At 37.2% G+C, this 24,052-nt stretch overlaps 1 protein-coding gene across 5 annotated transcripts in view; it reads left to right on the top strand.

Annotated features, from left to right (window-relative positions):
* The window catches only part of NKAIN2 (sodium/potassium transporting ATPase interacting 2), a 586,804-nt gene that overhangs the window by 429,722 nt on the left and 133,030 nt on the right, over positions 1-24,052 (top strand). For all 5 annotated transcript variants that reach the window (XM_087972540.1, XM_087972523.1, XM_087972547.1 and 2 more), the window contains exon 4: positions 19,304-19,504. In XM_087972540.1, coding sequence (XP_087828666.1) covers positions 19,304-19,504 — 201 coding nt within the window. The remainder of the gene's footprint in view (positions 1-19,303; positions 19,505-24,052) is intronic.

Here is a 24,052-nt window from a genome sequence, read left to right as displayed (position 1 = left end):
AATCTTGAGGCCTGTCAAGATTGAACTCCAGGCTGTGGGCAGGATTTGCCTGCAATACTGCACTTGAATAGTATCAAGTGTACCACCAGACTTCAAACATATCCTGAATCATGAAGTACTATAAAGAGTATTGCTATAAATGTTCAGGTGTTGAATTTACACTGCAAAGCAGTAGCTTCAGATAATATTATGGATACGTAGGCAGGCTGCTGAATTTAGATAATATGTCATGTATATAGAGGTTCTCCCTGTAGTAATAACAAACTAAGTACTGAAGACGAAAATAGATCCTTTGTGTTAACAGCTCTTGTGTTATAAATACTTCCAGTGTAGTTCATTTTTCTAATTTGACCACATGTATTCTTTATTTCAGATTTCAGATTTGTGTAAGAGGAAAATGATCAAATTAATGCACAGAAAATGAATATTGAACAACATATTAGTAATAAAAAGCATATTTGTGGAATGTTTTCTCTGAAGCATGATTAGGAAAAAGTGCATTAAGTATTAAATCAGCACAATGACATCAGAAGTGATAATGATGTACTGTCTGAGAAGATCACAGAAAACTGATAAGAGGAGAACAGTGTAAAGAAAGCACAATTCCACTCTTTGAGCTGAATTTTCATAATTAAGCTTACGAAGAGCAAAGGCTCAGAAATATTTATGGGTGAATAGAGGAAAACCCGATTTGGTGTCTCACTGGACACTCCCAGCTTTTTTTTAAAATGATGTTCAATAACAACCAAGAGGAACAGATCTCTTTCCCCGTGAGATCCATTATCTCTGATTAATTTCACATGTTTTATAGAACAAGTCTCAGAAAAACAACTATTCCATTACATTCTGAGCTAAATATTGATGGGACATTATCAGCCCTTTCAAATAGAAACCTAATGACAAAGTTAGCAGGGCCAATTCATAGCCAGCTAAGTCTTTTATTAGTGTGTATGATCAATTCAAATGTATTCCTATCTCACAAAATAATTGGCTCGCAAACATTGAAGACTTTCAAAGCTAGTAAACTTTAGTTTAGAAAGAAGAAAATGTTCCAGAAGCAAATTGGCTATGGAATCAAGGAGCAATAAGGAAGTTAAACTTGTAGAAATGAACTATGTGGCTCTGTTTAATTTGCTTCTACCAATGTCAGTCTTATATCATCCAGGCTGGGTAGCATGTAATGACACCAAAGGTTTTCATGCTTGGAGCCTAGCAAAAAAAATCCCTCCTGTGCACAGGGCTGGGATTCTACCGGTTCGGACCGGTTCGGACGAACCCCTTGTTCCGATGATCAGCTAGCTCCGAACCAGTTTGCTGCGAGGAGCATGTGGGCCCACGCGTTTTCCCCTGTTCTTTCCTGTGCTTTATTTCCTTTGATTAGAGCACAGCTGATTCACGCAGCAGTGCGATTTGCCACACATCAGCTCTTTTCTTGACAGGAGTTGAAGGTAAGTATGGGCTTTTTTAAATGTGGAGTGCGAGCATGGAGCAAAGCGCATGATCACCAAACCAGGTGTTATACTGATGGAATCCCACCCCTTCCTATGCAGATGTTGTGGGAGAGGGAAACCTGGTCATACCTGGAAATTGCTCACTTTCCTAACCAGATTTACATCAAGCAGGTCTTGGTGAATCTTTACCAAAAGTATTATTTATGATATTCTACAAATGCCATTTTTGGATTACACTATTTTTGTGTAAGCATGAGAGTAACTTAAGTACATCTTTGGAAGATAGTTGTTCATTACCTTTTCCATATCCATACAAAAGATAGAAGGATCCAGAATCTGTGTCAATCAGACATTCACTAGTCTGGCCTGGGAGCTGACCCTTAATCAACATCAACAACAAGAACATCTTGGCATTCTGCATGAGGTTACCCTTGAAGAACATTCAGAAGCTTCAACTGATACAAATATAGCTACCAGTACACACATAATAAATGGTATCAGGTATGCAATACATATAATAGCTGCATCAGGTACCAGTAAGTTTCCAGATGCAATTCAAGGTGCTGGTTGTCACTCTAAAAGCCCTGGGCTTTTGGGACTGGTTACCCAAAAGATAATCTTTTCTCAATAGTTTTTGGCTGTCCAATCAGATCCAGTTAATATTCAGGGCATGCTCTGAATTTCGTGGGCCAAAGAATATTAACAGGCAGGGATCAGAAGATCTACCTTGTCTTCTGTAGCTCTGCCCTTTGAAACATCCTTCCTTCAGAAATTAGAATGGCCCTGACCCTGTTAGCATTTTGTAAGTCTTTAAAAAGTTTTGTATGTTTTTAGGCCTGGAACCCTAAATTTAGGGCCGTTTCTTGTTTTTCCTCACAATTATTATGATAATTTTATTTGCTGCTGTATAGATTTATTTTGTACTGTTTAAACATATTTTTAGAATTGTTGGTGGCCCAGAATGAGTTGGTTGAGATGGCTACTTATACAAATCAAGTAAATAAATAAACTTTCTTCCACTGCCATTAAGTAGAATAGGTGCTGCCACATGTGACACCCACCTCTGTCCCCGCTAATGTTGATCATACCTCAAAACCTCTACTTGAAATAATCCCATCATCCTGCTTAACAATGACACAGCACTGTAAACAAAGCAAGTGATTAGGCAATCACATTATTTTTGAATGGTTGGGATAGTTCTGCATATGTGCTTGACTGCATTGCTCCCTGGCCTCATTAGCACCTCATTGAACAATGATGGCCCATTGAATTTTATGTACAAATCTTGAATTGAAAATAAAAACATTCCTAATGTTACTTTCAGATTTGTTCCACTTTGTGCTTGTTTCCCTTTATTGGGTCTACATACACACATACACAGAGGGTGGGGGGGAGAAAGAGAAATAAAGAGTCAGAGAAACCACTGATCAACCTATCATAGAATTTGTCCTTTGTGGATACAACATTTAGGGCAGTGCAGCCATTTCTATAGTAAATGCTTCTATGAAACAAGTCTACAGAGGAGGACCTTAGAAGCAATAAGCCCAAAAGGAGATAGTGGATTCTTTGACAGTAGACTTCCTTTGCCTGAGGCCCTGTTCCAGATGATCCCAGCAGGAATAGTGGAGAGCTGAAATGAAGGCAAAAGAGTGATTATAGTGAAAAAAATTATACTGGCTTGACCTAGCAGCCTGAAGAGAAGGATGAACAGAGGGGGTTGAGACTAGGAGAGTCTGAAATAATAGCTGTAGCACATTTGAATGGCCAAGTAGTATTCTGAAGACAATAAGCATAGTGGGATATTTTATTACTTAATAAATATAATTTTTATTTCCCACAAACTGCTAGGTTCAGGAACCTATGCACTAATGCCATGATGGCAAACCTATGGCACACATGCTGGAAGTGGCACACAGAGCCATGTCTCCAGGGATGCCAGTCATCGCCCATTGCTCTTCTGGTTTCCAGTGCACACATGTGCACTGGCCAGCTGGTCTTTGCATGTGTGAGAGCACTGGAAACCAGAAGAGCAACTCCCCGGCACGCATGCTGCTCTTTGCGTGCGCATGTGCACCAGAAACTGGAAGACCAGATGGCCGGCGCACATATGCGCGCCGGAAACCAGAAGTTCAGTTTCCAGGCACACACATGCGTGCCGGGACCTGATCTTCCAGTTTCTGGCGCTCTCCACCCCACCCCCCACCCCTCGTGTTTGTGCATGCTCCCGTTTCGGCACTCGGTGCTGAAAAGGTTCACCAACACTACACTAATGTATAAATATTCTCTGCGCTAATACATAAATGTTCTAATTAGGAAACATGTGCAATAGATCTTTTGAGCTCTTTCAAATATCTTATTTGCCTTATCATGTATAGATTAAAATAGTGCATGGTTCTGTGACTGTGTGGTCATGAACAAATAAATATGGATTTCACAACTTGTCTTAAAGATTTTCCACATTCACTCAAATTATATACTGCCAGAAAAATGGCTATTAAAAGCTACGCTATGGCTTTGGTGCTCGTAATAGTTTTGTTGTTTCCTGGGTGTATTTCTTTCTGCATAATTATTTTTTTATATATTTTGTTTCCTTTGCCCTCTTTTCTATAGTTCTTTTATCTTCTCCTTCATGCAGCAGTCGGTTTTCTACCTGCCATCAGAATTTTACTCTTTATTTAATATCCTTTCTAAGCCTTCTCCAAGTTTATTAATTTGGTACTTTACATCTCCCTATTCTTTGCTTTTGTGGGCAATTACAGGTGAAACTCAAAAAAATTAGAATATCGTGCAAAAGTTAATTTATTTCAGTCATGCAACTTAAAAGGTGAACCTAATATATGAGATAGACTCATTACATGCAAAGCAAGATAGTTCAAGCCGTGATGTGTCATAATTGAGATGATTATGGCTTACAGCTCATGAAAGCCCCAAATCCACAATCTCAGAAAATTAGAATATTGTGAAAAGGTTCAATATTCTAGGCTCAAAGTGTCCCACTCTAATCAGCTAATTAAACCATAACACCTGCAAAGGGTTCCTGAGCCTTTAAATGGTCTCTCAGTCAGGTTCAGTAGGAATCACAATCATGGGAAACACTGCTGACCTGACAGTTGTGCAGAAAACCATCATTGACACCCTCCATAAGGAGGGAAAGCCTCAAAAGGTAATTGCAAAAGAAGTCGGATGTTCCCAAAGTGCTGTATCAAAGCACATTAATAGAAAATTATGTGGAAGGGAAAAGTGTGGAAGAAAAAGGTGCACAAGCAGCAGGGATGACCGCAGCCTGGAGAGGATTGTCAGGAAAAGGCCATTCAAAAGTGTTGGGGACTTTCACAAGGAGTGGACTGAGGCTGGAATCAGTGCATCAAAAACCACCACACACAGACGGATCCTGGACTTGTTGTGTTCCTCTTGTCAAGCTGCTCCTGAACAACAAACAACGTCAGAAGCGTCTTACCTGGGCTAAAGAAAAAAAGAACTAGTCTGTTGCTCAGTGGTCCGAAGTCCTCTTTTCTGATGAGAGCAACTTTTGCATCTCATTTGGAAACCAAGGACCCAGAGTCTAGAGGAAGAATGGAGAGGCACACACTGCAAGATGCTTGAAGTCCAGTGTGAAGTTTCCACAGTCTGTGTTGATTTGGGGAGCCATGTCATCTGCTGGTGTTGGTCCACTGCTTCATTAAGTCCAGGGTCAATACAGCCGTCTGCCAGAAGATTTTGGAGCACTTCATGCTTCCTTCCACAGACGAGCTTTATGGGGATACTGACTTCATTTTCCAGCAGGACTTGGCACCTGCCCACACTGCCAAAAGCACCAAAACCTGGTTCAATAACCGTGCAATTACTGTGCTTGATTGGCCAGCAAACTCGCCTGACCTGAACCTCATAGAGAATCTATGGGGCATTGCCAAGAGAAAGATGAGAGACATGAGACCGAACAATGCAGAAGAGCTGAAGGCCGCTATTGAAGCATCCTGGTCTTCCATATCACCTCAGCAGTGTCACAGGCTGATACCTTCCATGCCACACCACATTGAGGCAGTAATTGCTACAAAAGGGGCCCAAACCAAGTACTGAGTACATATGCATGCTTATACTTTTCAGAGGTCTGATATTGTTCGATGTACAATCCTTGTTTTATTGATTGCATGTAATATTCTAATTTTCTGAGATTGTGGATTTGGGGTTTTCATGAGCTGTAAGCCATAATCATCACAATTATGACAAATCACGGCTTGACCTATCTTGCTTTGCATGTAATGAGTCTATCTCATATATTAGTTTCACCTTTTAAGTTGCATGACTGAAATAAATGAACTTTTGCACGATATTCTAATTTTTCGAGTTTCACCTGTGTCAGAAAGTGACTTCAGCATTTATTCTTATTGACATCATACTGTACCTATGTATTGCTTGGTTAGCAATACATACTTTACTTGGAAGAATATAATTAAAATAATGCTATAATTCCTTTTAAGAATCCCTATATTATCATATTCTACTAAATTGCCAGTGATGCATTATTCTTTTATTTTGAGTTCACATTTCCTAATGTTTTACATTCTGAAACCCAGAAAGAAAGGGAGAAAGGAAGCTTTCTATAGTATTTTCCCCAGCCGGAGCCCTATTGAATATACCAGCTTTCCAATTCAAAGTAATAAAAGCATTGATCTTCCAGCTCTCTAACACAGCAGTCCCTCTAATTCTGCATTAGCACTAAACACAAACAAAAAATTTAGTATAAGAAGCCCCAGGAGACAGATCAACCACATTTTTGCATTTCCCGGGGAAAAAATCAGCTACTGAAAACTTAATTTAAGAAGCTGACAGAGCATCAGAGTTAGAAGGATAAATATCTGCTGTCTACCAGATCCGTAAATAAACATTTCAGTCACCTATTCAGACTTCAGAAAAAAGGAAGTTTTCTTTGTAACTGTCTCTGCAGCAAGTCATTCTTATTAAAGTTCATTGCTTTTAGTGCTGAAAGGTATCTGGAAGGACTTTGAGGTGTTAAAGCCAGTGGCTGAAAAGGCTTTTCTTTTATCAACTGAATTGATTAAAAACTGGTGCATGGACAATGCATCCTGAGAAGCTTGATAGTAAGCATTAAGAAGCCCTGATACAACAAGAAAAGCGTAAGCCAGGAGAAAGAAAATAAAGTCTATGGAGGCTAAGCCAGGCCGAAATTTGTCTACATTCTAGCCACTGGTAAAGAAAAAAGAATCAGGTGATTCCTTTTGATTTAGTTTCGCACCCACTCACTATGAAGCACACAATGTATCTTTAGACCTTTATATTTCATAAAAAAGTACATTAATTACACTACCCTGGTTTCCTTAGAGAAACAGTGGAGAAGAAAGGAAAGGATTATGGATTTATCATCTTTATGCATTTATGTATATTTCATATTTTTATGCCACCCAACTCCAATAACAAATCAGGAAAGTGACTTGGATAATTTTCCTATATTGGATTTGCAAAGGAGGCCTGTTAAAAGTTTTTTAAAAACTAAGTGAGAAAGGCAGGGTAAAAAATCAAGTTCTGGGATATTTGGAGGAATTAAAGATCGTTAGATCTTGTTTTTTTATCAATCTTGTTAGATTGTTAAATAAGGGGAAGTAAATAAGAAACGTTGATTTATTTGACCAGGATTAAAATTTGGGGACTAAATTTCTGAATATATTAAGAAAAAAAGTATAAAATTCTCTTCGTTCTGCATAAAGAACCGAAACATGAAGTCAGCATCCAACTTTCTCTTATATTTAGCTGTAAGTAGTTGTACCTAATGAGAGCCAGTTTGGTGTAGTGGTTAAAGCACCAGGCTAGAAACTGGGAGACTGACAGTTCTAGTCCCACCTTTACACACAAAGCCAGTTGAAGGACCTTAGGCCAGTCTATCTGTCAAATCTAAGAAGATGACGTTGGCAGATACTTGCCAAGAAAATTGCTGGGTCTTGTCCATGCAAATGCCAGGAGTCAATATTCACTCAAAGGCACGCACATAGACACACAAGACAAATTTTTACTCCTAATGCTGCCTGTTCCACTTGTTCCCAATTATTGATTTGAGGATCGTGAATTTTCAGCTTCTTTGAAGTAGAGCCAACTGCTAAGACACTACAGCTGCAGAGATCATACAGTTTGACTCTGTTGCCTGAGTTTCAATCTTTATCCTAACTTTGAGGTTATTTGATTCTCCTGATGATATCCCCTATTGCGTCACTAACTATTTCCTGCTGGTATCTCAACATAGTACAATCTGTATATGGTGTTATTATCCCTTCCAGTTGCCAACCCCCTGCTGTTGCTATGCACATTGAATCCTGTGCTCTACAGGCTGCTAGTAAGCTTGCCAATCCAATCATAATATTCTTTGTGCTTTAACCTGTTGCTGCTGTAATTGAAAATGCATTCCCTAAGGAATTCAGGCAGAAGAATTGTTTGATAGATGAAAGGAGGGTCCCTAATATGAGGTTTGGCAATAACTGTGCAACAACTTCAGGCTAGTCAAGAGTACATTCTGAAGTTCCAATAAAACTAAATGAACATCCTCACTTGTTTCTTGTACTTTGTAAAGTATTGATTGAATTATTTGAATTGTTCACTCCATAATCTCATTGGATTGAGGATACTTTGGACTGATACAGGTTAATCTTCTTGCAAACTATGTCATTCATCTAGCTGAAAGTTCCACTTTCAATTCTAAAATAGATGAAGCTCACTTCTAGTAGAAACATAGGGAGAACGTATGAAACCAAGGGTTGAAATTTAGCACTGAATTATAATTTTAAAAGGATTTTTATAAAACAATGTATTATTTGTACATGACACTAGCTGTAAATGTAAACAAATTAAACGAACAATTTTTCATTTTTGGTGGACATGTAATAAAATTTAGAAAATATTGGAATCAAGTTATGTTTTTTGATACAGAAGATGTTAAAAGTGAACATAAAGTTGAACCAGAGGCTTTTCTTTTGGGCTTAAGGGAAAAATAAATGGAAACATCTTATGTAACTTGGTTTTTATGTATGATAATGGCAATGAGACTTTATATGTTCAAAGGTAGAAGGATTTAGAATTAACTACAATGGAAGAATAGATCTTGATGCTGATAGAATTGATAGTAATGGTGAAATTGACACCCTTGATTAGAGAAAAGACTTTAGCAAATTTTGTTTGTACTTGGAAAACATTTTTGGGCTTTTTGAGAGAAACTGAAAGAAATGAAAAATTGATTTTGGGTTTTGATGATCAGAATTATATGGGAAATAATCTAGACAAATGTTAACCTTAGAGTAAGAGTTTGATATGTTTTTTATTTATATCGACACCAGAAATGTTGTGATTCATTCCTTTTCTATTTTTATTTCTCTTGTTTTTCCCTTTCTTTTTTACACTTTCTGTCAGATGTCGAGTACAGTTTAGGTTTAGGGAGTTTCACTTCTGGTAGAATATTGATACTGCAATCTGTTGGAAGATGAGGGGAAACTCGTCTGATGTCTTTTCACTAAAAACTTCCTTTAAATCCCAATATTCTTCGGGAATCTTCTCCCCCCCCCCCTCCAAGCTCTCACTGCCCATGGACGCCAACTCTGTGGAATTCTGGGAGTTCTGAGACTGTCCCTTCCCTTCCGGGGGTTGCTCAGTATGTATGCGTAATGATCCTCTCCTCCAATCCTCTTGGGGGTTCCACTTCCGGAGCCAGGGCAAGCCTAGTAGTAAGGGGCACTCCATCCCAGGGGCAACAATAAAACACAAAGTCTCTCAATGTCTCCCCATTGTCATGTCCACTGGTTCCATTATAAAATGTGCAGGGCCGCCCCCAGCTACTGATCCATCTAGTTGGCAAAACGCTATGGGAGTTTTTAAAGTTCTTAGCCTTAATCCCAATTTCTCCACGACTTCTGAGCTGATTATACAGCTTGTGAACCCAGAATCTAGCAAGGCCAACATTTCCCCTTGGGTTCCCGAAGTGGGTACCCTTAATTTCACTGGGATAGTCATGGGGCCCTTCTTTGGACTTACCAGAGGTTTATCTTCAGATTCAGATTCGCTCTCGCCAGAAGAGGTTGGAGTTCCCAGCTCCTCTCCTTTCAGAGGGCGAACCTTACAACTTCCTCCACTTTCAGTGCAGTCTTGCATGGCTTGGCTGGAGTTTCTAGTTTTCTTCCTCCCGCTGGCACCTCTTTTGGCTCCAACTTAGTGCGGCAGTCTGTAGCCCGGTGACCTTCCTTCCCACAGTGGAAGCATGCGGTGGTCTTGGGTTTCATGCCAATCCTCCCTTTTGAGGCTTTGGGGCTTCTTGAGGGTTGATGGGGGAGGGCTTGCTCCAACCAAGGCCACCCCTACATCTATTTCGGGTCAGATTGATTTCCACCTCTGCTGCTAATATGTACCAGCGTTGCAGATTACTCGGGTCTTTTTTGGCAATGCAGCTTTGATAAACATCTTCGTTCAGCCCATCTTTCTATCAGGGCCCCCTGGGACCAGCCTCAAATATGGCATGCCAGCTCTCTAAATTCCTGGGTGTATTTGGCCACTGATCTCTGCCCCTGATTTATGGTCTTCATTCTAATCCTAGCCTTACATTCCGTCAGTGGGTCTTCAAATCTGGCACGCAATGCTGCCATGCATAGGTCATAATTCATCAATTTGGGGCATTATCATTATGCAATGTCACCATCCATTTTGCAGCCGTTCCTTCTAAAGCCCTGGTGACACATCTCACTTTAGCTGTTTCTAATGAAAAATCCTCCCCATATTCTTCCATATAGTTTCAAACTTGGGCTAGGAAGAAACCTAATTCCTTGGGATCCCACCCATATTTTACTTCCAATGGAGGCACCTTTGGAATTCGATGCCTTTTAGCAATTGCTCCCACCTGTTGAACTGGCCCAGGTTGATTTATGGGGATGACTGGCAGGGCTTCCAGTGCTGCTGCTGCCTCCCCCTTCTCTCCATGAGTTAGCAATTCATACCTTTGATCAGGTTTGTTTCCTCCCACAGCTTCATTTAGGAGATTTAAGGCTTGCACTAGCAGGAGATTTCTCTTCTGTTCCTCATGCCAAGCCTCCTCTCCTTGGCACCATCGGGTAGTTGTCACCCCTGGAGGGGGGGTTTCCTCTGGTTCCTTCCATCCGACTTTCAAGGACCATTTGGGTCGGATCACTGGTTTCTCGTCAAGATGCAGCCCTGCTAGCCATTTGGCCTCCCCTGCAGCATACCGAAGCAGGGAAGTTGTTTTTCCAGTAGCTCCCAAATCTTCTTGGTCGCTAGCTGAATTAGACATTGTTTTTCAGACCCCCTCAGAAGAAAGAGTATTAATTCTTCGGGTGGGCTGGTAAACTGAGATCTAATATAATAATGTCCGATGGTGCTCCATTCAAAATCCAAGAAAGACACTCTTAGACTCCATTGTTAAAGAGAAAAGAAACTTTTACTGGAAATCAAGTGGTAGCATCAAAAGAATTCTAGATCTGAGGATTTACGTGCGAAAAACACACATACAAAGTGATGGCAACGTTCCCACCCATAATAGTTCAAACGGTCCATTCATCAAAGATGTGTATAATGTCATGTGGGCATCTTCAGGTAGTGATGCAGACACCTGGCTGTTGACCTTGGCCTAGTTTGATAAAGAACTGCAGTTGCGCATTAAGCAAGCAAGTAAGCATAAACAATAAAGTTTTCCCCAAGTTATACAGCTCATTCTCTAAAACCTCCAGCACATTTCCCACCCCAACAAAGCCCAATTATTTCACCCTCCCCCTGTTACTATGGCAGCTGAAAAGATGCGAGAGAAAGGAAAGGCTGACATTTTCACTCTTTCCTGAGCTTTTTCTTTTTTAAATATTTTTGTCTGTTATCTTTTAATTTTGTATCTTTTTTGAAAATTAATAAAGTTATAAGAAAGAAGAACAAAGATGCCATGTAAAAGCCATGATGATACATGCTGCATGATGTAACTAGGCAATTTGTGTCAGTCGATCATGACACAAAAGAATTATATTGTATTATGACATCATGAAGGATGTGGCATTACTTGCCTCCCTTTATGCTTTGCCTAGAGTCCCCCAAAGTCTTCTGATTTTTCTCTGCTATCTTTTAAGAAATGTGTAAAAAAAATGACATTCTTAGCAAGTCTTAGGTTAGAATGCCTTAATAAATTTGCTGGAGATATGTGATATTTTAATACTTTTTCATTTCCTTGACAAGGTCTTTCTTCCTCCTTTTTTCCTTTCTTCCTTCCTTCCTTCCTTCCAATTTCTAGTTTCTTTGCTTTTGTTTTGTTTTAGCATGTTTTAAATGTTTTACTGTGCAGTCTTGAGTTGCTTTTCTGAATAAATGGCTTATAAATTAAATGCTGTAAATTATTTTCATTAACATCAAGCTCTATTCTTGATAAAACTTGCACCTTTCAGTTAAATTGATGCTCATAGTTGTATCATTTTGGCCAATACAAAAACCTATGCTTTTGTTCTGTGAGTGATTTGTTCTGATAATGATTTATGAAGGAGACTAAGCATGTCTACTCTTATATGACTAGGTATAGTAATCTTGCCTGGTCTTCGAGAGACCATCCTGTGAAGACCATTACTTTATATACCAATGTAATTGCAGAACAACTTCTAGTTGCTTTGTCTATCATGGCCACCCAGAGTGAACAAAACCAGATAGACTATAATTCCAGACGTTATGATAGCTGCATCCACAAATCTCCTCCTGCCTTAGATATAAAATGTACAGAGTAAGCTATTTTGTCATCCATAACTATGTCATTCAATAATTCGATATTTGGCAATGCTTCTATAGAAAATAAACCTACAATCAGCAGTTGTTCACTAGATACATGCTGGAGGACTATGTGCAGAATGCATTTTTCTAACTGAAAACATTGCAATTATCCTTGTATTTGCCAATGAAATTTACAGAAGTTGCCTTGTGCCTTCTGATCCATTTGCAATTTTGTTAACATTAAAATTTTAAGATTTAAATATACTGATGAAATATCATAGAAGCAAACACAATAATAACTTTTTCCTACTGCAGCATTATTCTATTTCAGTAGTGGCTAACCTTTTGGGGCTCCTGTGCCGAAAATTGTGTACATGCGCTCTTGCATGCCAGCACCCAGAAGGCAATGTGCATGGGGGCCCTACCCCCCTGCGCATGCGCACATGATCTCCCTGTTCCCTTACCTGCATTAGGCATCCGAGTGTCCCCCCAGCTGATTTTTGGCCTCCCAGAGGCTCGAGGGAAGCCTCTGCAGCCTTTGGAGGCCAAAAAATGGGCCTGTTTCATCACTTCCGGTATTTCTGGAAATACCGGAAGTGACGAAACAGATCTGTTTTTCGGCCTCCAAAGATTGCAGAGGCTTCCCTCGAGCCTCTGGGAGGCCAAAAAAGATCTCAAATAGGCTAAAATCAGCTGGGAGGCATGAATATGTGCAGTGAGGTAAGTTTGGGAGAGGATCACGTTCCAGCACAAATGGCTCTGCATACCACCTGTGGCACTCATGCCATAGGTTTGCCATCCCAGTTCTATTGTGTCAGTCAAAAATTTTAATTATATGAACATCCTCTTGTAAAAGGCAAGCCCCAACTCATTTGAGATCTCATTCTGAGCTTCTAAGATGCATCTACTTGAACAATAATTGTCTTATTTGTGTCATAAAACTTCAAAACAGGTCCTGTACACAATACACTAGACAACCATTTTTTTCCCAAAAGTTTTGTTTTCTGAAAAACGTTTAGTGATTATTAGATCCCTTTAAACTGAAGACAAACATAATTTCAAATGACTGTATTACATAAAAAATCTTGAAAAATATTAAATTAACTTTTAATGACTATAATGTATTTAATCATATGGTATTTCCCATGCTCTGCATGAGTTCAACAGGACTAAGTGCCTACTGCTGATTTTTGTTTTTACTCAGTGTCTGATATATTTCATTGAACTGTCCAACAGTAGTTAACCAGCACTGATGGATTCTCATGATATTATTTTTCCATTGTGGCAATGACCTAGTGAAAACTTTCACCATGTTTGTCACTGATTGCATCTAGATTGTTGGGAAAGAAGTCCAAACATGAAGACAGAAATTGAACATGTAACATGTTTCATTTCTTTTAACATAAAAAACATCATCATTCTTCATATATTTACAGACAGTGTATCGGTTGGTTTACCACTCCTTTTTGTGCATCCATTTCATAGTCATCATAATAATTATGTTACATAATAACTCATATTATCAATCAACAATTATATATCCTAATATCATTATTAAACAATCATTTGACTATAATTTTACTAATTCATACTTAAGCGAGATAACTGTAATTTAGTTACTTTATTTTATAACAGATCATAAAATCATACCAAGTCTATCTTAATAAAATATTCTAAAAGTGTTATCAAAACCAAGAAAAAATGTATATTGGTTAACATGTTTCATTTCTTGTACTCTGTAAGAAGTTTGTTAATTAGCTGAATGTAGCTTGGTACCCTGTAATCACCAAGAAAATTCTCAATGACATCTTTGAATGCTTTCCAATTAATTTTTTCTGGCCCCACTAACAAATCTTCAAACTGCTTGTCACTGAGGACAGATATGCTCCATGGACCAACAAAAATGCCTTCTTTAATCTTGGCATCAGTTATTGGAAATATCTGTCTCAAATAACAAAAACCTTCACTTTCTTGTTCATCACTTTCACATAATTTGTCATCAGTCCAAGTTTTATGTGAAACAGAGGCAAACATATTTTTGTCGGGTCAACAAGTGGTTTTTCTATCCTGGAACCAAATTCTTTCTGACTGGCCATTTTGTTTTAATGTAAAATGGCATTCTTGCATGGCTGTCCCATTTGCATATGTAATATCAATACATCTACTTGACATATTCAAACAGCAAAATCATTATTTTTAGATTTCCACAGATATTCCAGTTTTACTTGAAGTGCTTCAATAGCAATTCCATGTTTTTGTATATTTCTTTCATGTGTTCAGCACGGCCAACAGGTATTGAAGAATATATATTGCCATTGTGTGACAAGACAGCCTTGAAACTTAACACTGATGACTCAATAAAGAGGGGTATTCTAGTGGGTAGTAGTAATTAGTGAAATTAAAATGAGTAAACTTTGTTAAATAACTAAACTTAAAACATACATTAGATAAAAAGAAATTGCAAAAACAGAAGATTTCTATAAAATGATACATGATAGGTTAAATTACAGGTTATTTTTGTGATTCACAGCCAAAAATCTATAAAATACACCCAAAAGTGTTCAGAAAACAAGATCTTTATTGTCCAGTATTGTTTTCAGAAATGTCAATGTATTTTCATATCCCCAAGGCCATTGCAACATGGCCTTTATCAAGCAGAGGTTGCTATCAGTTCAATCTGACCCTCCCCCAAATTCTCTGTTAACCTTTCTTTATCTTGTAATGCAATAATTAACTATAGCTTGAACTTTACTATCGTTTGGCTTAATGCTTTTTGATGAAAGTATATGTCCCAGATGCCCAACTTCATTCATCTTAAATGGGATCTTATCTGGGTTAATTTAACATTCTCCCATTGGGCTGTTTCAATCACTTCCCGCAGAATCCTATCATGCTGCTGTTCCTTTGTGGGGACAGCTCTCAACACATCATCCACTATGACATGAATACAAGTGATATTGCTTAAGCTCTCATTTATTTTACTACCAAAAACACTTCATGGCAGGAAGTTGTTTCATATGAAGGATACAAAGAACTTCCTATTTTATCCTAATGCAATGAAGGGCAAGTGCTAAATTCTCACCATTCTTTAGGTGAGGCACCATTCTCTGTTAGGGTTTTTTTCCCCCTCTAGAGTCAAAATTCTACACTCAATGAAAGGACATCTTCTTTTTTATGAAGACTTCTTAAGAACGGAATATAGGGTCCAGCACCAGTCTGAAAGCTTATAAAAGTAAACCTCTGGTTCCGATGACCAATCCTGAGTCGATCTTGCAACATTATCCTGGGACATATATATTTGCCCTCATTCTTAAGAACTTCCCATTTGCAGCTTTAAGTCTCAGCAAGGCTGAGCTCTAAGTCAGACCTAAAGAACTCGTGCACTACAGATTTCTGAGGCACACATTTGATTGTTAATACCCCCATAGCCTCTATTAATTAATTATTCACTCTCAATCAATTATTTATAAAAAGGGAGTACACCACAGAGTAATTGGCCATCTTGGTTGTTAAAATATTTCACATATAAACTGACACAGATGTGATGTGCATGGAGCCAAGCAGCCAATGAGCATGCTTGGTGCATTTAGATTTTGTTTAGATAATAGAGGTAGATAATTTAAATAATTTAAGTGTAGCACTGTTTGTGACAGATTTTCTTTGCTTAGCTGTTGAATCATGTCTCTTATCAGACTATTAAGAGTGGATCCCACACCTTGGTTAGGTTTAGGACTAATATCTTAGTAGATATGCATATAACTCCACTATAACACTGCTGAACTGCATTAAATCTTACAGTCATATCAGAATTGGATTGACTTCATGAAAGTTCTGAAGCAATATCATAGTTTATCCAACCTATATTTCTTTCCTTTTTTTCTATACTTATCACCGTAACTAGCAGTTAGATTTCTGCCTTGTTTGTTTGTTACAGTAGATTTGATTTTTGCTTCCCCTCTCCCAGGTAAAAGATTTTTATTTTGTGGATTTTAAGGAAGCTAACAAGGGAAGTGGTTTCTCTTTCTGCCTCAGGTGTCTTCAAAGGGAACATATATCAACCTGAATCCCAATCATATTTAGTCGTCATTTTTTCAAATGCTTTAATTTCAATTAAAATGGAACAGCATTAATTTCACATTATTAAATTAATTGTGGCATGTAAAATTAAAGAGTTTGACTGATTGAAACCAAAAATAATGAGAGGTAAAATGAAGTAGTCTTCATAGTTTTATTTTTGTAACTTTTGTTGAAAAGCATAGTTTTCTCTGTAGTTGTGATCTCTAAAAGGTTATTTACCTATTTACACATACTGTCTCTCTTTCTATCTCTTATCTCTCTATGTACCTCTGGTTTAACTATTTGCTTCATGAGGAAGTACTCTTCTCTTGGCATTCTGTATCTTCCTCTGTTTAATTTTACTGGATGAAACTGGGTTGTACTAGAATGAAAAACAAAGAAAAACTTATTTCTACCACTTTACGAAACAATGTATGACAAATATTGTGCCTACTCCAGCCTAAACTAAATTAAATTTAAAGGCTTAACATTTTGTTACCTTTGCTCCTTTGGGAGTTGCTTTTATTCTTTCCTACACTTTTCTTTATCTTTTCTAGCCCTACATTATCTATTTTTGAAATGCAATAATCAGAACACTACACTGTAACCAAAGTATAGTCACCACACCAGTATAATGCCTAGCGTGGAATAAATTGGAATTTTCATCACCTTAAGATATGACCTCAAGGTCTTTTTTCTGGTCAATCAATTCTGATCTTCCTAGAGAATATATTGAGCTGTAATACTTAGCTCCAAAAGTTCAATGTTTTACATTTAAATTTATAGTGGACTACTTTGGCCATTCATTGCCTATTTGATGGGATAATCCTGAATAATCTGGTGTCACCTGCAGAAATGATCACATTAAAATTTACCTCTAAATCTACAGTAAATTATTCATGCATAAATAGACACACCTTTAATGGCAATGAAAATATTTGAAGTACAGGTAGTCCTTGTTTAGCAGCTCCTTCCTTAAAAACCATTCACAGTTCCAACAGTGATGAAAAATTAACTTTATGACAATCCTAATATTTTCAGCATCTGCAAGTTTGTAAATTGAAGGAAAGCTGGCATAAGATCATAAGCACAGTTGCACTATCTCTTAGTGATAGCATTGCTTAATTAATAAGATGCCAGTCCCAACAGCGGTTACTAAACCAAGACTACTTGTATTCTACTTTGCATTTCTCCACTGTGATAGTATTATTGTATGGTTCCTTTTATTAATATTCTTATTCTTTAGTCACTTATAAGCCATTAAGATGACCTTACTGGATGACAGTTATCATTTCTTAAGAAATTTTGATAAGGTATTTAGTCAAGAGCTTTAGGAAAACATCATATATAATTGTAGTATTTATACAGTAGTTTATCACCACATTAAACCATAATAAAGCTTAATAAAGAATACAATGTATAGATTGCCTTATTCGTTATTTATTGGCTTTGAATATATGAGAACAATCAAATATATAGCAATTAGCTGGCTATTCCAATTTACAGTTTTTTGAAAATATATTTGCCTTTTTTTAGAACTTCTGAATTTTGAATCAGAACTACTCTGTACTGTATCTTATCGGAACTTCAAGTGAGTGATAATAAATAAAAAGTTGAATGAACAAATAACACCAAAGTTTAGTGATTGTTTCATTTATTTCATAAGCAAAACAATCCAGTGAGTATGAGGCACAAATGTAAAAAAGGAACTATTCTTTTTGGTAATATCAGTAGCAATAACTGCAACCAAATGCTTCCTCCATTGCAACCTCCTATGTTCCTGTGTAGACATTTTGGCTCATTCCTTCATGCTGACTTTAGGAATATCGGAGGGTTTCCTAGTGAAATCACATAGTGCCACAACATGTCTATGCAATTTCAGTCTTAACATTTATTTGGCCAGTCTAAAACATAAAATACATACCATGTTTTGTGCTAAGGGATGGATGGCCTGATTTAAAGCAAAAAATTCTGCTTATTTCAGTGATGGTAAGTAACCCAATACTGAGGCCAGGTAGTTCTCAACTCACAGCAGTTCATTTAGTGACCATTCAAAGTTACAACGGCACTGAAAAAAATTGACTGATGACCATTTTTCATATACAACCATAGCATCATCCCCACAGTCACGTGATCAAAATTCAGAACCATGGCAATGGACTCATATTTATGATGATTGCACTGTCCCTGGGCCACAAATTCATCTTTTGCAACCTTCTGAGAAGCAAAGTCAGTGCGGAAGCCAGATTCATTTAACAACCGTGTTATTAACTTAACAGCTACAGTGAATCACTTATCAACTGTGGCAAGAAAGGTCATAAAATGGGCAAATTCACTTAACAAGTGTCTCATCAGCAACAGAAATGCTCAATTGTGTTTGTAAGTTGAAGGCTATCTGTATCCCCAAACCATGACGTTACCACCTTCATATTCAACGGTTAATATGAAGTTCTTATTGTGAAATATAATGGTTCTCTTCCCTCAGACATAATGTTTACGAAGTCCCACTATTTCACTTTTGACTCATCTGCCCATTGAACATTCCTCCCAAAGTTTGACAAACCTGAGATGACCATCAACGGTTACCTTTGTTTTCAGTGACTTCCCCCTTGCTATTTTTCTGACATTCTCTTCCTTTTGTTTCAAAATCTTCATTAGGTAGCTCAATATTGATAATAAAAATTAATGGAACTGTAAAAACAATCTGTGGGGATGATTGGATTTTGAGCAGCCATTTCACACAAAAGGTTTAATTTTCTTGCTTGACTGAACACTTGGATTCCTTTTCACAGGTTGCTTCTTTAAGCGGATTGTGGCCTTCTGTTGCCAGTCTTTTTTGTCACTGGATATACAGGAGACAGAATCAACTCTCTCTTTTTTTATGGAAGCTGAATGATACCATAAAAATTGAAATGTTGTGTCACAAATTACAAGTCTAGTTGCAAATTTTAATTTTAAAACTGAGTGGAGATATTTTAAGGTGTGTGTGTTTTTTTACAGTAAAGCCATCTTTCAAACTAAACTTCAACTGATGGTTTACTGATTTTTCCCTTTGACAGGAAACAGATCTTATTCTGACCTTCAATATTTCAATGCACCGGTCTTGGTGGATGGAAAATGGCCCAGGCTGCACAGTGACATCTGTGACTCCAGCCCCAGATTGGGCCCCAGAAGACCATCGCTACATCACTGTGTCAGGGTGTGTTCTTGAATATCAATATATAGAAGTGGCTCACAGTTCTCTACAAATCTTTTTTGCAGTAAGTATTCCATTATCTCTTCTTTCATTGTCTTCTTATATGATGTTCTGACCAAGACTTCCTGAGACTGTAATTAAACACATGCTTAGTCCAAACAGCTCTTGTTTTATTTCAACGCTGGGAATTATGCTCATTCCCAGCCCAAAATGAGTCCGAAACAATCCCTCGAGATAAGCACTCACCTTATCTTCTTTGAATTGCTGCCAACAACTAAAGTGCCAAATTAACTGAAAAAGCCAAATGAAATACAAAGTCCACACAGAGCTTCAATATTTAAACCGAACAGAGTGAACAACTTTGCTTCCTGCAAAGGTTTCTCTACCTTTGCACTTCCTTTATACCTTAGGGGAGGGGCAATCACCTCCAAGCCTTGCTCCCGAGTTGCCCCTTTTGTCTTAGCTGCTCTTGCCTTCTAGCAGCTCTGTGCACATGCACATTGGGAACAGGCTCCCCTTGTTCCTCTGCCTTGCTCCTGCCAGACTCTGGAAGCTCCAGAGTCAGCACACAACTCCCAGATGGTCCTAGCCCCATCTCTCCATCAGACGCATACCCTCGTCCGTGTCCTCCGCAGACTCCCAAACCGGTCCCCGTTCTTCCCCACTGTCCAATTCCACTGCCATCTACACAGGCTGCCGACACAACATATGAGGTATCTCAACCAAGAGAATACAAAAATTACAATACTCTTTTTAAATATGTTTAGTTTGTAGCACATATCATTTAAGGTTTAGTTGGAACCACATATCATTTTTAAAGAACAATCTCTAGAATCTCGAGGGCAGAAAGTCATGTGGTGTTCTACAGAACATATGCAAGCTAAAGTTTTGGATGCAAGCACCAGAATTTCTAAATATATATTTTTGAGACACTTTTATGGATAAATGCTAGCTATGTGATTGAACGAGCGACTATCTTTTTATTAAAAACTGCAGAATTATGGATAGTTTTGCAGTTGTACTATATGATGGAGCAACAAGACTTAGTGTGTACTCATTGGAATAATTCCACAAGTTTAGAATTAAACTATAATGCTTAGTTGTACATATGTTGTTTTAGTGTTTTCTTCTTTATCCAGAACTTCATTTATTCATTTTATTTATACAGATGCTGAATAGAAAAGTATTAAAATATGAATATTGATATGCTCAATAGAAAAGCATTAATATATGAATGTATAAATTCATAAATAAATCAGAGATTTAAAAAATCAGTAAGGTTTTTTTTATTGCAAGAAGAATAATGCACAATAATTGTATAAATTGGAGAATGCACAATAATTGTGTAAATTGTGCCTTAGAAGTGAACAGATTAATTAATGATACATGAAATTTCTAAAAATCAAGGAACCTGACATATATATCAAATGAGCTTCTGTAAAATCACCCTGTTTTCTCTAGATTCATTATTCTATTTTTGATCTAGTACAATTAATTTTTCTTTTCAGGAACAAATCTGTCAGGAAAGTATAATATTCAGAATTTAAAATTGGAGTTTTAGTAGAAATACTTGCATATCTTTCTATATACCATAAAAAAGCAGGCACCATATTTAATATTTAATTCTTCACCTGCTATACTAACTGTAAAAGCATTAAAGCACAACCAATTTACATTCTGCAGAGCATGCTTATGAAAGCAGAACTGTGATCTTAAATTAATAACCTATTTTTTCTGAAAGATTTTGGTACTGTAAGCTAGAAAAAAACATTGCACTATTTAACAGAGTAGTTAAATATTATTATAGACTATTTCCTCATATTGAATAGCCTTGTGTATATTCTGGCCAATGTTTGTTACCTGAAAGAAATTATATGTAAAAGTGATTCTTGGAAAACAGAACAGAAAAGAGATATATTTGCATAAATATGTCCAAGTATTGGAGAATATATAGATCAGTTAGTTGATCTGTGATTTAATAATAAATCATAACTCTGATTAAAAGGAAAGAAATACAATATCATGTTACTGCATTATAGAGCTTTCTTTCTCTAACATAAAGACATAGAGCAAGAAGTGGCTTATATTAGTGTTTCCTATGAGCTGAATTTATACCTAAAGCTTTTCTTCTTATGTTGAGACTTAATAGTATACATAATCTACATTGAGTAGAGACATTTACTTGGCTCCTGCTTCGTATTCACATAATATTCACGTACTATTACTTAATTTCTGAGGGATTGTTCCTCAAATTATAAAACCAGAGCCCTTATTTTACAAGTTACAGCCATAAAAAGTACAATACATTTTACATTGGTCTATAGAGCTGATTTCCATATGGACTAGCAATGGATTCATAAAGTTTCAGGTAGAAGTCCTCCTTAATCTTACCTGAATATACCAGGAATACAACCTGGGATTTACATATATCAGATTCATATTTTATTCACTTTATTCTATGTAGGCAGTGTGTATAGAAAGCACAGAGATAACCTTGGGAAACCTTGGGAAATCTCTACAGACTTTAAGCCCAGAAAATAAGGAACAATAACAACAACAAAAATCCTCAAATTGGCTCTGCCTTAATTTAGCTTACAGGTTGCAGAGGAAGGGAAGGAACTTCGCAATCAGGGCTTCGTGATTTGTTTCTATAACATTTATTAATAAAGTGTGGTTCCAGTCTAACTGCTCAATATAGACAGTTTCCACAGGCTGACCCAGCTATTGATCACAGCTAGAACTGATAGCACTTATTGGTCAGATGTAACTAAAAATACAAAACAAACATTTCTACTTTTTACATTTTAAAGGAAATTCACAAACTTTGTAAGCATTGGCAACTCTATTTCCTTTCTATCCATCGGTTTTTTTTTCCGTTTTGATACTTCAATTCTTATTCATTTTTTAGCTTGCCTCCCCTACTCCTCTCTTGGATCTTTGTCTCTATCAACATCTGTGTCTTCACCATTTAGTCTAACTATTTCTTCCATCTCTATCCTCCTATGCTGCCAGGCCTATAGAGTGTCTATCCAAGCCCCTATCTCCCTTTTGAAAGTATCTACCTGCTTATCTGATTCCATTTTTAATTCTCTTTAACTACTTTCCCCTTGGTTTATTTCATCAGTCATTATTACCTTCATTGTCTTTTCCTTATCATCTTCTTGCTTTATTTGCTGATTTGTCTGTTCTATCTTTTCCTCCATTCTTTCTGTTATCTCCTGTCTTTCCTAGACTTTTTGATTTTGATTCATTATCAGTTGTAGGGTATTTTCTATTTTCCCATTTATGCCTTCCAGGTTCTTGATCTTCCTGTGATCTCCCTGTGATTCTTTGTCATAGTATCCTTAATGCTTTGGAACATCAACACCATTTCTTTTGAAATTTCACTTTTCCCCCTGGTGGAGTATTTTGTCTTATTTTAGTAAGTCCCACTCTTACTCAATAGTCCAAAGCCAATATATTCAAGCCTAATATTGCTCCTCCAAGAGTACAATAATAATAATTCTTCATATCCCAGGATTATTCAATCAGTTCCATTTAGGTAGTCCAGGAAGCTTTGCCAAAGTCAAAAGTCACTTTACTTTACTTAAGAGTCTTCCTTATTCTCACACTTGAGTCTCCAATAATCATAAAGTAGATAATTATAGAACAGAAGGTATCACTGTAGTTCTCCAGATGAATATTGTTTATTTCTCTTATCAGAAATTTTCCCAGGTTCGTAGGGGTACGGTATATTTTCCATTCATCAGTAGGTGGTGCCCTCAGCTTCAGTTTCAGCATTGTTTCAAATATAACAAGTTATTTAATCGAATTTTAATTCAATTTATTGAAGCAAAGTCAGTTATTCAAGTAGATAGTTCCAGCATTTTATGCCTTTCCAAAACAACGCCTATCCAGTTTGAAAGTCCAATTTTCAATGTTTTAAAAAGGTTTAACTTTTCTCCCCTTGGTTCCTTTCTTTCGAGTCTAGGATTTTTCTCTGTATAGTTATTCGTCACTTTAACAAATAATTCTACGAGTCTCTTTTCCTGGATTTTCTTTTTTTTCCTTTCCTTTTAGAGTTAGGTTTTAAATAAAAAAAGGAATAATCTCACCCAGCTCCAGTCACTGTTCATCTAGTTTAGTTTAGTTTAGTTTAGTTTATTGTCATTGTACCTCATGCAACCAAATTAAATACTATCTTCAGTGTACATTATGACTATGAAAGTAAACACAAACACACATCCTTCACATTCTATACATTGAATTGAAAACCCAATATTGCATTAATATTGCACTATACAGTAGAATTCAGTAAAGTTACTGCCCTGGGATAGAAGCTGTTTTTCAACCTATTTATCCTTGTTTTTATTATCCTTGTTTTTGTTATCCATTTTATTATCTATACTGCTCCTACACATTCTTTGTTGCCTCGGTTGTTGGCTGCCTCTTCTCCTCATCGTGAATGAGAGGGAAGAAGCCCTGAGTCAAGCGGAACAGTTCCAGCTCTCCACGACCTACAGGGTATCCCTCTTTACTTCACCACCCCTACAGGGTGACTTTAGCTCCTTTCGGAGCCCTCCAATGGGGAGAACTTAGTGTGGGAGCACAGAGACCCACTCCTCATGTCCAA

The sequence above is a fragment of the Notechis scutatus genome, chromosome 1, assembly GCF_049901735.1.
Source record: "Notechis scutatus isolate UNSWTSFEM ecotype Mainland chromosome 1, rNotScu1.2, whole genome shotgun sequence".
Lineage (NCBI taxonomy): Eukaryota > Metazoa > Chordata > Lepidosauria > Squamata > Elapidae > Notechis > Notechis scutatus.
This window is presented reverse-complemented; position numbering and strand designations above follow the sequence as displayed.